We start from the raw sequence: 15091 nt of genomic DNA on the forward strand, positions 1-15091 counted from the left end.
CAAATTACAATAATATACATATATGTATCTATGTATGTATATACACATATGTATACATGTATGTACATACACATATATATGTATGTATGTATGTATATGCTTTGCTTATATATAAACAATGCATTGAGCATTATTGCTATGTGCATAATGTCACGCGCTAGCGACTAACTAGCGATTGTGTATCGAAGATTGCCTCATTGTTAAATATAGAGATTAAAAAGTGCTACAACTCACTCAAACGGTTGGTGAAAAGCTCCTCCAAAACTATATTTAAATAGTGATTGTGCATGGAAGATTGTCTGACTGCTAAAAATAAAGAGTGAAATGCTATGGTTCCCTCAAATGAAATGGTTGGTGAAAAAAAAAACCCCACTAGATTATATTCAAATAGTGATTCTAAATCGAAGATTGCGTGATTGATAAAGAAAAAAGAGCAAAATACTACAATTCACTTGAATGAAATCGTGGGTTGAAAAGCTCTTGCCAAACTATATTTGAATTGTTCAAGTGCTACTACAAGATGTTGATAGCTAAAACAACGAACATGCACTTCTTCACCTAAGAACCGGGTGTGTGCATGGGCAATTTTACCTAGACAAACAAACATGTTCGTCTATATATTCCATATTCTAGCATAGAAATTGCCACACAAAAATTCATTACTTATTGCTCAATATTTTCTCCTCCAGTCTATCTCGAACATTAATAACACTCAAGTTGTACCATTTGCCAAATAATGAGGAAGCATGTCACATCATGCTATGAACGAACATATTGTTTGAACCATTGTGATGGTGCACTCTCTATGCTCTAATTCATAGTATGAACCATATGTACCATACGTGCATTCGCATTCGAAAATGTGTCAATCATTCGAGTATAGTAAACACCCTCAAAGTATGGTAAATACCATACTTTTATATTCATTATTTATTATAAGGTAAAAAGTGTAAAAAAAACTTAAGAATGTTTTGATAACATACGCATTCGTTTACATTCATATGAAAATGAATGTTTGCCAATGCATTTGAGCATATTACGTACTATGCTCTAATTAGTAAGCATTATTAATATGCTTTCCATTTGCTTGTTTTATGTTCGAGCCTTAGAATGTTCATGCCTTTTTCCTCTTTCCTGGATGCATGTGTGAGTACTCTTAAATCAATAAACAACTAGATTTGTAAATAAGCCTTTTGTTTTCAAGTTATAGAGGTGCCAATATGGTGTCAAATAATTTCACAATCACCTTAGGAGTGCTCCATGATACCATGCCTCTTCATTGTTGTAGCCACACACTCACACTGTCAAATAGTATGTATCAAATCATGCTTATCGCCTTTTCCCTTATGGATGGTTATTCGCCATATTCTCCCCCTTCTCTGGAATTTGCATATTCACAAATCACATTACAATAAAAGCCACACTTCATTGTTGTGATTCACCAAGCAAAACATTCCAGCATTTTGTTATGGCTCATAACAATTATCCTTTCTTTACATACAGAAACACATGTGATCCACGTAACATGTCCATGTGCAAAAGGAACAATATTCCTCGTTTCCCTCAGTTTTATTGGTCGCTTGTGCTCCATCATCTTGGATTGTTGGCTGGGGGTGCTAAAAATGGAGGCATATATAGTATGTTGTAATGATGTGGCATGTGTGAGTGGGCTCTTGAAACCTATAAAAGGAGGAGAGAGCTCATTGTTGGAAGGTGAATTTGGTATCAACCTTCATCAACGAACAATTCAATCCGTTTATCAAAGGAGTGAGGGAGATTTGCAATGACCAACTGACATGTCGTTGATTGAAACTCTTCATGCCTACTCCTAATAATTTCTCCTTCCATATTCTCAAGATTTTTGCTTCTTTCCCAAATCCAGCCCATGTAACGGGCTTTAGGATTTTAGCCTCAATTGTATTTTGTTACAAGCTTTTTAAGGTTATTGTGAAATTTGTAGTTTCTTCTAGTAAGTTATGTGTATATGGAAAATATTTTTACAAGGTCCCATGTGATTTACGGTTGAGTGACCATTGTCGTGGATCGAGATTTGAATCACTAACCATTCATCTACAAGTAAATTTGTGTAAATTCTTAGGAGATGATGTTTGATCTTTCATTGTTAAACATCTAGAAAATTTCACAAGAATTGTGACAAAATGTTCAGGTTTTCAATTGGAGTTTTCAAGAAGAAGTTATACATGAGAAAATTTGTGAATGGTAGGAGTTGAACCTGCTATGCCGAGTCTCGAGAAACCTGGTGTTTAACCAACCTTGTAGCGCTTGTGTTATCAAGGGGTAGAGGGACATGAACACACGGCGCAATATTATTAGAGTCATGCATTGGATGCATGAGAGTGTAACCATTCTATTTAATTGCCGCCGACTTGGCCACAACACCCAACTAGGCACGACTCACAAGTGACCATACAACTTGAGAACATATAGCCATCCCAACACACGTGGGTGAATACTTGAACCATGTATTGAAAACACGAGTGAGTGTAGGCTACTTGAGTTCCACCTTTGAAGGGATGGAGTGCTTACACTCACAATCCTCAACTACATGGGTAGTTGAGCTACCAAACCATGATTATGTGGAGCGCTCGAGATTCCAACCCTAGACTATGTGGATCGCTTGAGCTTTGAAACCCCGAATGTGTCCCACCCCTCCATTGTGCAGAGCCTTCAAAGTCGCAACCTTTGAAGGGTGAGCGGGGTATTCAAGCACTCAACAGTTGACTCAACCATTACTCTCGACGGTCCTCATCACTCGAGCTCACAACCTTCAATGGTGTGGAGCCTTTGAGCACTTGGTTGCTGACTCGACTCCCAACCCTCAAGGGTGAGCACTTAGCCTTCCAACCCTCGAAGGTGACCATTGGAGTTCCCCACCCTCAAAGGTATAGAGCTCTCGACCTGAGAAAAAGAGGGGAAAGGAGTAGGAGTGCATACACAAAGAGGAACCTTTGAGCTTTAGCTTCTGGTCTTGATTGAAGGCTTGGCCCCCCAAGCTTACTTTCCTCACTTGACCCTCACCCATATACAACAACGTTACTTTTTGACCTTAGAGCCTAGACATGAATGCTCACACACACATCTATCTATCTATATATCTTCACAATCTTATAACTCGTATAATATTAAATACTCTATTCATCCGCACTTGGGTGCATGAACCCACCATAATAATAAGTGGGTTCAAGGAACCCAACTTTGAAGAGGTGCCTCGGTAACACAATGAAGTCCTGTGAAGAACCTATCGTCCATGGTAAAGGAGGTCCACCTATGCTCTCATATTCGGCACGACAAATGTCTGTGTTGCCATAGACAGAGGAGAAGTTCTCCCACAAAAATGATAAAAGATGGTGTGAAGAAAGTAACAATCAATGATGGTTAACCGAACCGTTTAAAATTGTTGAAACCTAAACCGAACCACGAAACTGTTAATTTGAACCATTAAAAAAAATCAAACCGTTAAGCCATTAAACAGGTAAAACCGTGGTTTCGTGATTCGGTTTCGGTTTTCAGCTTAGGACAAATTTTAAAAATTTCATTATTTAAAATATTTAAAATTTAAAGATTTTCCTAAGATGTGAGAATAAGGCATGAAAATGAAAAGATAGTTTAAAAACAATTTTTAAATTAAAAAAAAAAAGAAAAAAGAAAAAACGTTAAACCGCAGTTTCTAATTATTGAAATCAAATCGAACCGTTAAAAAAACCCAAACGTGAACCGACCCGAACTGTTTAAACCGTTAAGCCGTGGTTTCGTTGTTCAGTTCGGTTCAAACCGAACCGTTGCCGTGATTGTTAACAGAAAGAAAGAAAGAAAGAAAGAAGAAGAAGAGGCGCTTTCTAAAATCTCTACGTGTCTCTGCTCTTTTTCTCTGTCTGCGGATTCCAAATCCCCGACCGATTCTCCAATCCAATTTAGAGGAGGACTCCATGTCCGCAGGATCTCTCTCTCTCTCTCTCTTTCTCTTTCTCTGCTCCCTCCGTCTGATTCATTCCTTCCTTAACATTCATTCTCTCTCTCTCTCTCTGCTTCTTTCCTCTTCTGATTCATTCTCTTTGCCATTGCAACGCAGGCACAGACGAAACACAACAGACTCGAACACATACACACAAGCAGTAGTGGATCACTCTGCTCCGCTCCCATCGCAGGTAGGTAGCTAATGCCTTCCTTACAGTTACTTTACTTCATTCATCATGGCCGCTTCTCGCCCCCCCATTTCACACAAAACTGTTTTCGTTTTCGTTCTTGCCTTCACATAGACTTACTTTACTTGCACACAGTTCCGGGTTCTGATTCGATTCGAACAGGTGGCTAATTTAATCAAGGTTGAATCGACTAGTCCTTTACTTCTATCACGAAACCTCCAAAAACGACAAATGTTTACTTCCATATTTCAGACTTTTTACATGCCATTATCATCTCCGCAATCCTTACAATAATTACTCTTCTTCTTCTTCTATTTGTGAAGAAGATCTAAGAGGAAGTATCCATCCCCTCGATCAATCTCAAATCCAAAGAGAAAGCAATATCAGCTATCACTCACTGTTTTTAACGTGTTACTACAAACATATTCCCTGCAGAATCAGCTTCTAGTTGCAATTACGCTATAGGTTGGGTTTTCATCGTTATCAATCTTTACAACATTTTTCAATAAGCAGTACTTTGTTTCCATTGGGAAGGTCACACGGGGAGGATTCCTTTATCTCTGCGACACTTTCTTTCAGAAAATGCTTCAGTTTGCATTGGCCAACTTTGCCATTCTCTGAATTGTCTATAAGTTAGGGCTCATTCTTAGTTCAGGCTTGGATCTGAAAGGATCTCAAGGTTTATTTCCCAGTTATCTAGTTGTGGTACAGTTACGATTTTTTGCTGCTTGATCATGTTTTGGGATACTTTAGTACTGATTCCAGTAATCCATTCGGTGGGTGGCAAGGACAATCTGGTGTCATTGATGCTCTGTAACAGCCAGTTGTAGATGCTTATCTTTAGTACATACATATCTTCGACAAACCTGTGTGGGTTACCCTAGCCTTATCTGCTAAGATCCCTATATTGGTTGTGTGATGTGAAAGGCACGAAGATACATGCTAGATTGCGAGGTTTGGTGGTATATGTGTTGACAAAGGCTTAAGTGCATGGTATTCACCAATGTGATAAATGCATTATAATGGAGATTTTGATCTACTACGATCTGGGTATATGTACCTTATTCACTGAAACAGGGCGCTTTGTGTTTCATGATATTGTATTGTTTGATTAAGTTGTAGAGGATAATTACGAAGAATCTTGATCTTATCTATAACTTAAAAATTTTCAAGATAGGTGGGTTTTATGAGGAGAGCGACTGTAAGTTGCTGCTTTAATGTTGCTTCTCCTTGCCTTTCTTCAATGAATAGGAATTTATTATCTATCCTTAAGTTTTATATCTCATGTATTCTGTTATTTCTGACAGATGCGATGCCTGTTTTGCAGCCTGTTCATTAAATTCTTCCACCATGGCTCCATTAGCCCACAAACCAATTTTTGTGGAAGCATCAGTTGGATTGAAAATCAACAGAGCATGTTCACATCTACAGCCTTTGGTCCACAAAGTGTTTCTTAGTTCTCACAAACTTACAGCTGTTGCAGGAAAAAATTCACATTCAACATTACTAGACGTTTTTTACAAACCACACGGCTCAAGTTCATATAAAATTTGTATAAAACCTTGTTTACACCATTTTCGTAAGCGATCCACCAAAGTTCAGTCTTTGTATGGTTCTGATGATGGAGTCGTTGGAGATTCTAAGCTCCAGCAGGTATTAGTAGACATGGTTCGCATCCAAGTAGGGAAAGTGCGTATGATAGAGTTTGTTGATGAAAGGTCTCAGTATTTACGCAACATTGCTGATGAGGCCACCTTTGAATATGACCAAATTGCTTATCGAACTATGAAGGGCTTAGATGCAACGGGAAGCCGTGTAAGAGACTGGCTCCTTCAGATCTTTTTAGGGTTCTTGGTATCAAGTGCAAGTCATCTTTTTATATAAAGTCTCATGGGCTATATACAGTTGTTACTATGTGTATAGTTATTTTATAGGGGATTATAACGTTCTACTTGATTTTTAAATATGAATTATTGGAAAATCCATAATGGTTGGGATATTAAAATGTTAAGATGTTCAATGACTTTGTGAATAGAACAACTATTCTTATCATTCTTAGCGTGCATTGGGCAGGTTCTCCGTCAGCTAGATGCTGATGCAAATGCTATTGTGCAGGATTTGATTGTTGCCCGGGCTGAGCTCGAGGTACTTACTCTCATTGTGATCTATTTTTCTGTATGTGTGCTTGCAAAAACCATTAATCCTTAATCAAGACTCTTAACGTATGTCATGTGATTTGCATTTGAACCCCAATGGAATGTAATTGGCATCCAATCCTGCACCTAAGTAAGGGCACATGATCTTGCAGGACGTGTTGGTTATTCCTCTCTTTGAATATATTAGCTGCCTAAAAATTCTCATGTTGATTCCTGAATGTATTCATATATTTGAATCAGGAGGATTTATTGGGGGTAAACCTTGAAACTTACGACTGTTTTGTACTTTCTTGGCAGGCTCAATCAAGAGACTTCGAGGAGTTTCAAATCCGAATTGCATACTCAAGAAACGAGGGTCTGTTTTTCAAAAACTTATATAGATCTCCTCAGGCATGGAGGCATCACGGAGGTTTATCTAAAGAAAAGATTGAAGAAGTATGCTTGCTCCATGTCTCTGTAGTCTGGGTTCTCTGATTAGAGAGGGTTTTGTGAGGAATAGTAATTTCCGTCTGAAATTACTAATCCTCAACATATATAAATTATAGGGTAACATCAATTTTCAGCCTTCCATTTCCTATTCATGTCGTAACTGGATTTGCATCGGAATACCTCCTTGCTTTGCATTATGATATGGATTATTTACTTTTCGTTTCAATCTTCTACTTTACTAAGAAAATCATCAAACCAAAAAACCTGATGATTTATACAGTTGATCTTGCCACCACGAACCATCACAACAAAAGATAACCTAACAGAGTCTTACAACATCAATGGGATCTTGAGAGAAATGACTAGAGGGTAGTTTCATTAACATAACCAAGGACCAACATCTCAAAGTTAAATACGAAATCATGAACATGCACCTCCAAAACACCCACATGGCCATGTTGAACACCATGTACAAATAAGAGGCTGACGGAGAGCCATGTCAAACTGACTTATGAATTTTTTTCAATCCATTGCCGCAAAAGTCTCTCGCTCTTTCTAATCTTGGACTTGTACCCTCATTTCAATCCTCGCTTCATTATCTCTCTATCATCTTATTTCAGACCCAGACCAAAACTTCATTGTCTCAGCTCTCTGTTTGGTTTTTATATTTGCTCATAATGGATAACTCATATTTTTTATTTCACATTTGTTTACAATAATATATACCACACTTGTATGTACACACTTGACATTCATGGTTGTTGGTCAAAGCACACTTTCAAAGTAATTACGAGGAAATTGAGCCGATCTATGGAAGCTTGGTTAACTTGTCCGAATGTAAGACTGTAGTCATATAGTAAGAATTGAACTGTTTTTTGTTGCTGCAGAAGGTAGCACTAGTTGCAATGGAATCAGGGCAGGAATTTGGTCCAGGCTATCAACAGCTATTATATGGAGGACTGTCTTTAGTGATGGTCTCATTTATCTGGAGCTCAAGCTCAGGTGATATGTCATGCATTGCATAATATATTACATGTTACTAATAATGGAATTAAAGAATTGCAACCTGCATCTATCTCGAATTCTCTCTTCATCAAAAGAATACTTTCGAACTATTTATTTTTGCTTTGTTAAGTGCACCCAGAATTGTTTATTCCAGATTTGCTTGATCTTTTATGTATGAAATACCAACCAATATGCTGTTCTTTCCATAATCCCTTCCATCAAAGAAACTTCATTCAAACCCAACCTTCTCCAGTTACAAGACTTGTTCTTTCTATTATTTAGGAAGTGTTCCAAGAAAGTATTTCAACATCATCAAATCACAAAACATGTACTCTGGATGTATTTTTTTTCTACAATAAAGCAGGCGTTCATAGGAACATTCTTTGATCAAATATGTTTGTTCAGCTTTGATGGCAGGAGCATGCATGCGGGTCTCAAAGCTAGCTTCTTACGGTGTCATTTTCTCGCTTCTACTTGCTCAGTTGGCATATATCAAAGTCATTGCAGAAGAAGAAAGCGATGGGGTCCTAGGTATGAATAGCCAACCGACTAAAGATGAAGGTGATGGAGAAGTAAATGACTCCCAAGGATGAATGAACCAGCATTTGTGGTTTGTACAGAATATGCAATTACAAATATTAGAAAGTTTCCCAGATTTAATAATGTAAATATAAGAAGTTAATCTGATTCCTTTGGGGGCTTTTTTACATAGCCAACCTTCTTGTATAATTCTTAGCAATGGATTCATGGCATTATGCATTATTTTTTAATTTTTATTATGGAGAAAAAAATCTGTTAGTGTAATGGTGTCATGGTAAGACGGTTATAGGGAAGTAAATTTCTCCCAAGGATGAATGCACCACAGCATTTTTGGTTTACAGAATATGCAATAATATACATTACTAGAAAGGTTCCCAGGTTAATAATGTAGACATAAAGATGTTCAGTTGATTTCTTTGGGGGCTTTGCGACATAGCCAAAACTTTTGTATAATTCGCAATGAATTCATGGCATTATGCATTATTTTTGAAGGAGAAAATTCTGTAGCTATGGCCAGGACAAACAGAAGACAGTAATGAGATTTGTAGTTTCGTCTCCATGGAGTGCCTTCCTGAATCAAAAGGAAGGGTTACGTCATTGTGAACATGACTGCTTTTGCTAAATAGGATTGACTTCATTTCAATCTCCATAATAATTTAAGAGAGTTGTGCATAATGCACCAAAATAACAATAAATTATTTACGGAAATTTAGTGTAATGAAGTATTGGTAAAATGATGTCTTTTCTACTTCATAAAGTGAACCAAAAACGAATGCTTCAATCCCTCAACAAATGGGAATTGGGTCTTTTTGCTCTACAGTAATATGAGTACTAAACATATGTAAAAGCTATAATCACTGTTACATTGGATTTGTTGTAGCTTAATAAAGTGTCATTGTGGACAATGAATTCATGTGAAAAGACTAAATGTAACAAATCGATGTTGCATAAACAAATGTCACAATAAGATATTTCAGCAATAGATGTCTTGATGTTTCAGAAAAACAAAGACTCAAGTGAAAATGAATGCCTAAAGCTTGTGTTACAGGCATGACCATATAATATCCCGTGGTAAGAATTTACCGTAGTATTCTATACACGTGGATAAGTGTGAGGGTTAAATGAGAGTGTAAAGAAGGGGAGGATTACTTTTAATCCTCGGGATTGAGACAACCCATTAGGTCAAGTGTGAACTTGCCTGGGGGCCTTGGGTTTCGCTATAAATAAGAGGCCTAGCTACCCTCATTTGATCATCTTTTGACTACATCGAGACTCTGCTCGTGTGGTGGGTCAACTCTTGTAGCGAGCGCGCCAGCACCAGGTACGACTCGACGCCACGACGGTGGTATGGGACGCCGATCGAGGCTCGAGTCCGTCTCGATCCCTTCGCTCGGGGGTGGTCGGGTGGATCGGCACCCTTCTTTCTCTTTCTCCTTTCTATCTTTCATTTCTTTATCCTTATCTTAAGCTTACGTTAGTACCAAGATCTATAATATTTGGTATCAGATTTTTGTACTAATGTTTCTTTGTTTTTCATTTGTCTTTTGATTGATGCTGATCGATCGTTGTGCGGTTGGCCTTGATCCAGACAACGATCAACAAAGAACTTCGGTAACTCTTTCCATAATTTTTCTTTCTATTCTCTCTTCTCCCATCTAATCATGTGTTTAGTTTATATGTAATTTTTTTCATTAAGTCAATGATGTTGTAGTGGTCTTTAATTGATTATCTAAAACGTTTACATATGTGCACGAGGTCAATACCTCGTTTGACATGTTAATAATATGTGATGAGTGTCGTATGCGTACGAGGTTAATACCTCAATTACGTATTACGTTCACGAACATATGTTACGTTTGCGTATGAGTTTAATACCTTGATTTGTTGTAAACGATATGCGTTTGGTCTCGTATGCGTAAGAGGTCAATACCTCCATTGCGTATTACGATGATCTCTTATTTGTGGATGTTTCGTGTGCGTAGAGGTATATACCTCGATTACGTATCTCGATCACATCATTTGTGGCTATTTAATATAACGATATGTTTAATATAGGCATATGTGGTCACATATATACGTATTTGATCGTATATATGTGATAAGTAAACATATGTGTATATTCGTTATTACGTGATTATATCGAAAGTTGCCATGGTCGGGAAAAGGATGTTGGTGGCCGTCCTCACATTTTTGTGAAAATGGCGTTGTCACCATCCCTTTTTCAACAATTTTTTATTGTTGACAACCCCGTTGATGACCTCGATTTCGTTACGTAAAAAAACGCAATAGCCATAATGATGTTGAGTACGTAGGGCTTGACCCACTTCAAGTGAGGTCGCTCCAATGACGCACGTATCCAACATCCCTCCCTCGTTACATGGATACGATGCCACCATGAGCTCGTTCTTACGAGAGGCATTCGTAATGACGTGACCATGTGATGGCCCACATGAGCCTACTACGAAACGAGGGCTCATTTGGCTTGACCATTAGGTTGCACTTTGGCGTATGCCATCGTAATTACGAGACTTGAGGTTAGGTAACGTACCAACATAGTTTTGGTAAATGAGGGCGAAATAAGGACCCTTGACATATATGTTCTTTTAAAAAAACATATATGATCAATTGCCTCGCATATCTCTTATACGCATCAAACATTAAACATTCGAGAAGACCAACTTACTTGGTTGGCTCAAGTGTTTAATGTATTTGTTCTCGAGGTCTCGAGTTCAAATATGACCAAGACCATACAACATCCTTGATACATATGACTATAACACATGTTTAAACTTAAGGTCTAAGTGCACCTCGGGGTCCTCGTAATAGGACTTAAAGAGCCGAAACCACTTATGTGGGCACCGAAACATAGTTTATTGTTAACATTTTTTTCATGTATAAACTATTCATGACGCGAACATACATGGTTGAGCCTCGGGGAGCCACCATGAAAAAATCGATATAGAGATCAGGGAAAGACATTTATTTGTCACCCCCATGGTTTTTAAAACACCTTTGTGTTACCATAGTAACCTGATCTTGAAACTCATCTCATACGTCTAGAGGGGTATTGACGTGAGATAATGATATCGATTAATGCTCGCCCATGATATGTTTACATCACGACATGATGTTATGACTATATCTCTGACCTTATCCTATTTCTTTTCCAGAAATAATCTTTAATGGCTCAAATTAACGACCCGATGTCATCCGCTCAAGCGGAAGGAACTCAAGGGAATCCTCCTGGACAAATGTCCACTGAGATGTATTTGGCACAAATAACCCAATTCCTTAGTTTCACCGCTCAACAGATGACCGAACTTTGGCAATCTCAGAGTGCTCTTGAGGCACGTGTCATTAGTCTACAACGTGAGACTAATAGACCTGATGAGCGACAGGGTGAACCATCATTTGTCGTTAAGCCATTTACGGGAGACAAAAAAGAAAGAACCGAAGAAGCAATCTGCACATGGCTGGGACGATGGGAGTCTCATTTTGAGCTCTATCCCACGCCAGATAGTACGAAGATTGCATATGTCGGCCGAGAACTCGGGGGTAAGGCCGCCGCCTAGTGGCGTGGCCTCCGTACTATGGGGAAATTGCCCGATACCTGGACAGATTTTGTCACGGTTTTTAAGGGCCAATTTCTGCAACCTCCCTCTCGAACCGAGGCAGCACAAGCTTTAATGAACCTCTCTAGCAGGAAATTTTCCTCGCTAGAAGACTATGTTCACCATGCTAGGACCCAAATCCAAAAATCGGGTCTAGAAGGGGACAATTGGTTGATAGCTTGTTTTGTCAATGGCATCCCCAATTCGGATTATCACTGGATAGTGCACGATAAGGATCCAAAATCCTTCGAAGAGGCCGTTGAAATAGTTCTTCGCTACCAACGCACTTCGAAGAAGGACCATAACAAACCCAACGAAGCGCCCGGGACTAAGCAGTCGCAATTTGTTGGGAAACGCAAGACACCCAACGAATTCCTGGATCGCGATTGTAAGCGACAACATCCTTTTTGCGTATTCTGCAAAAAGAAGGGTCATACAAAAGATCAATGTCGAAAGCTCCAACGGAAAGAGCACGACAACAAAGCTAAAGCTGCAGACCATAAAGGTCAGATTCCTAATGTCCTTCAGGTCTATACACACCATTTAAGTAATTGTCAATGTTCTTTCCCTCACTATGTATTGGGTCCCAATGATTTACTACGTGCAAACGGGTATATCAATGGATCTCCCGTACAATTTTTATTTGATTCGGGAAGCTCACACAATTTTGTGAATGATCGTTTGGTTCAGATATGGGGAATCCAACCCACCGTAAGTGATCACACCTACACGGTGCACTTGGCTGATGGAAGAGTACAATACATCAACGGGGCGATTCATTCATTAGGAATTTCTATTGATACTTATATAGAGGAAGTAGACTTCCATGTAATGAATCTTTGTACCACCGATGTAATACTGGGTTATCCCTGGTTTTATAATAAAAACTCTTCTTTATTTATTGATTGGGTTCATCATTCCATTTCTTTTGTACTGAACGATTGTACGCATTTTATTCAATGTGTAAAAAAACAATCCCTCTCGATTGTTTCCTCGTGTCCATCAATATCCGAGTTGTCTTGTTCTACGTTATTTTATTGTGTACTTGATCCGGACATTCACGTTTACAATATCGATAATGTCCCGATTCAATTAACATATTTTGAACAACAACAACTTGATGAAATCTTAAATGATTTTCATGATGTTTTTCCAAGTGAACTACCTGATGGGTTACCTCCTAAACGTAATATAGACCATCGTATAGATATTGTACCTGGTGTTGCACCAATAAGTATACCTCCGTATCGCTTAAGTCGATCCGAAGAAGATGAGGTATCTAAGCAACTCAAGGACTATTTACGAATGGGTTATATACGTTATAGTAAATCTCCATGGGGTGCACCAGTTCTCTTGGTTAAAAAGAAAGAGGGCACATGGCGTATGTGTATTAATTACCGACGCTTGAATAAAGTGACGATCAAGAATTCGTATCCATTGCCCCGGGTTGACGATCTAATTGACCGTCTCCAGGGAGCTCGGTATTTTACGAAACTTGATCTCCGTACTGGCTACCATCAAATAAGAATAAGTGAGGACGATGTTCCTAAAACGGCATTTCGTACGCGCTATGGCCATTACGAGTTTTTGGTTATGCCTTTTGGTTTGACCAATGCTCCGGCTACTTTTCAACAAGAAATGAATGACATTTTCCGAGAACAACTTGGAAAATTTGTCGTTATTTTCTTGGATGATATTTTAGTTTATAGCCGTACATTACAAGAACATGCTAGACATGTCCGCTTTGTTTTACAAACATTGCGTGACAAACAATTTTATGCGAAGATCTCAAAATGTGAGTTCTTCAAGAAATCAATTACTTATCTAGGACATCTCATAACCGAACGAGGAGTTGAAATTGATCCTTCTCGCATTGAGAAAATCAAGCTTTGGCCCACTCTTCGGAATATTCGAGAAGTTCGATCATTCCTTGGTTTTGTGGGGTTTTTGCGAAAGTCTCTTCGTAATTACTCCCAATTGACGACGCCGTTTACTGATCTTTTAAAAGGTCAAACGCGTAAGTCTACAAAACCTATTGTGTGGAATGCTACACTAGACCTTGCCTTTAAGGAACTCAAGGACCTGGTTTGCAAGGCTCCTTCACTTCTTTTACCCGATCCTTCAAAACCTTTTGAGGTTGAAACCGATGCAAGCGATTATGCTATAGGTGCTGTCTTGTATCAAGATGGTAAACCAATAGCATTCGAGAGTAAGAAACTTGATTCTGCTCAATGTCGGTATACCGTTCAAGAAAAGGAATTATTTGCAGTTATACATGCGCTCAAAACATGGCGCCATTATCTTTATGGAAATCACTTTGTGGTAACTACGGACCACGAGTCCTTGAAATATTTTTGTGACCAACAAGACCTGAAAGGTCGTAAGGCACGATGGGCTGATCTCATCCAGGACTTTGATTTTTCCATACGATATCGTAAAGGTTCCATGAACACTGTCGCTGATGCACTAAGTCGCATCCGTGAAGTTAACACGCTTAGCTTCACTGAAATATCATCAGATCTTTACGATCACCTTCGAGGAAAGTATCCTGATGACAGTTATTTCGCAAAATACTGGGCAAGAGTTGAGTCTGGAACAGACACCACCACATCCTCGAAGGAATACTTCCACATTGCTAACGGTTTGCTCTACCGTAATGGGAAGGTTTGTGTTCCAGATTTACCCGAGGTCAAAAAGAGGATTCTTTTTGAATGCCATGATGCACCCTCAGCAGGGCACCCTGGAATACATCGTACACTCGTTCTCATCTCCACTCAATTTTATTGGCCTAAGATGCGTCCTGACATACATAGCTATGTGACTAAATGTCACCAGTGTCAGGTTAACAAAGCCGAGCGACTTAAAGCCGCAGGACTTTTACATCCCTTGGACATTCCCAATAATAAGTGGGAAAGTATATCCATGGATTTTATTGTTAGCCTTCCTCGCACCCAAAAAGGTCATGATGCCATCTGGGTTGTCGTTGATCGACTAACTAAAATGGCCAGATTTATTGCTACTAAAACCACGGTAACAGCTCCTGAATTGGCTTACCAATTCGTTGACGAATTGTTTCGTTTTTATGGGTTACCGATGGATATCGTGAGTGATCGAGATCCAAAGTTTACTAGTGACTTCTGGACACAAGTCTTTAAGAAGTTAGAAACTACGTTGAGCATGAGCTCCA

The 15091-nt window shown here is 38.8% G+C and overlaps 1 protein-coding gene across 2 annotated transcripts; it reads left to right on the forward strand.

Annotated features, from left to right (window-relative positions):
- Window positions 1-4088: 4088 nt before the first annotated feature.
- Window positions 4089-8529, forward strand: LOC147860678 (uncharacterized). Of its 2 annotated transcripts, none has more exons than XM_087323788.1 (6): window positions 4089-4166; window positions 5471-5978; window positions 6237-6308; window positions 6617-6754; window positions 7636-7750; window positions 8159-8529. In XM_087323788.1, exons 2-6 carry the CDS (start codon window positions 5514-5516, stop codon window positions 8344-8346), a joined length of 978 nt encoding a protein of 325 aa, XP_087179914.1. In that variant the 5' UTR covers window positions 4089-4166; window positions 5471-5513; the 3' UTR covers window positions 8347-8529. The 2 variants fall into 2 exon arrangements, with proteins under 2 accessions (XP_087179914.1, XP_087179915.1); XM_087323789.1 differs by having other exon boundaries at window positions 4144-4166; window positions 5491-5978.
- The last annotated feature ends 6562 nt before the right edge of the window (window positions 8530-15091 follow it).

The sequence above is a fragment of the Azolla caroliniana genome, unplaced genomic scaffold (genome assembly GCF_043228905.1).
Source record: "Azolla caroliniana isolate FFs.n. ecotype wild unplaced genomic scaffold, voAzoCaro1.0.p SCAF_8, whole genome shotgun sequence".
Classification (NCBI taxonomy): domain Eukaryota; kingdom Viridiplantae; phylum Streptophyta; class Polypodiopsida; order Salviniales; family Salviniaceae; genus Azolla; species Azolla caroliniana.

Excerpts from the sequence above, each read along its gene's own strand:
- LOC147860678 (XM_087323788.1), top strand. The coding sequence starts at position 5,514 with ATGGCTCCATTAGCCCACAAACCAATTTTTGTGGAAGCATCAGTTGGA. Across the intron at positions 6,309-6,616 it reads TTGCCCGGGCTGAGCTCGAG|GCTCAATCAAGAGACTTCGA; the intron begins GTACTTACTCTC and ends CTTTCTTGGCAG. Across the intron at positions 6,755-7,635 it reads CTAAAGAAAAGATTGAAGAA|AAGGTAGCACTAGTTGCAAT; the intron begins GTATGCTTGCTC and ends TTGTTGCTGCAG.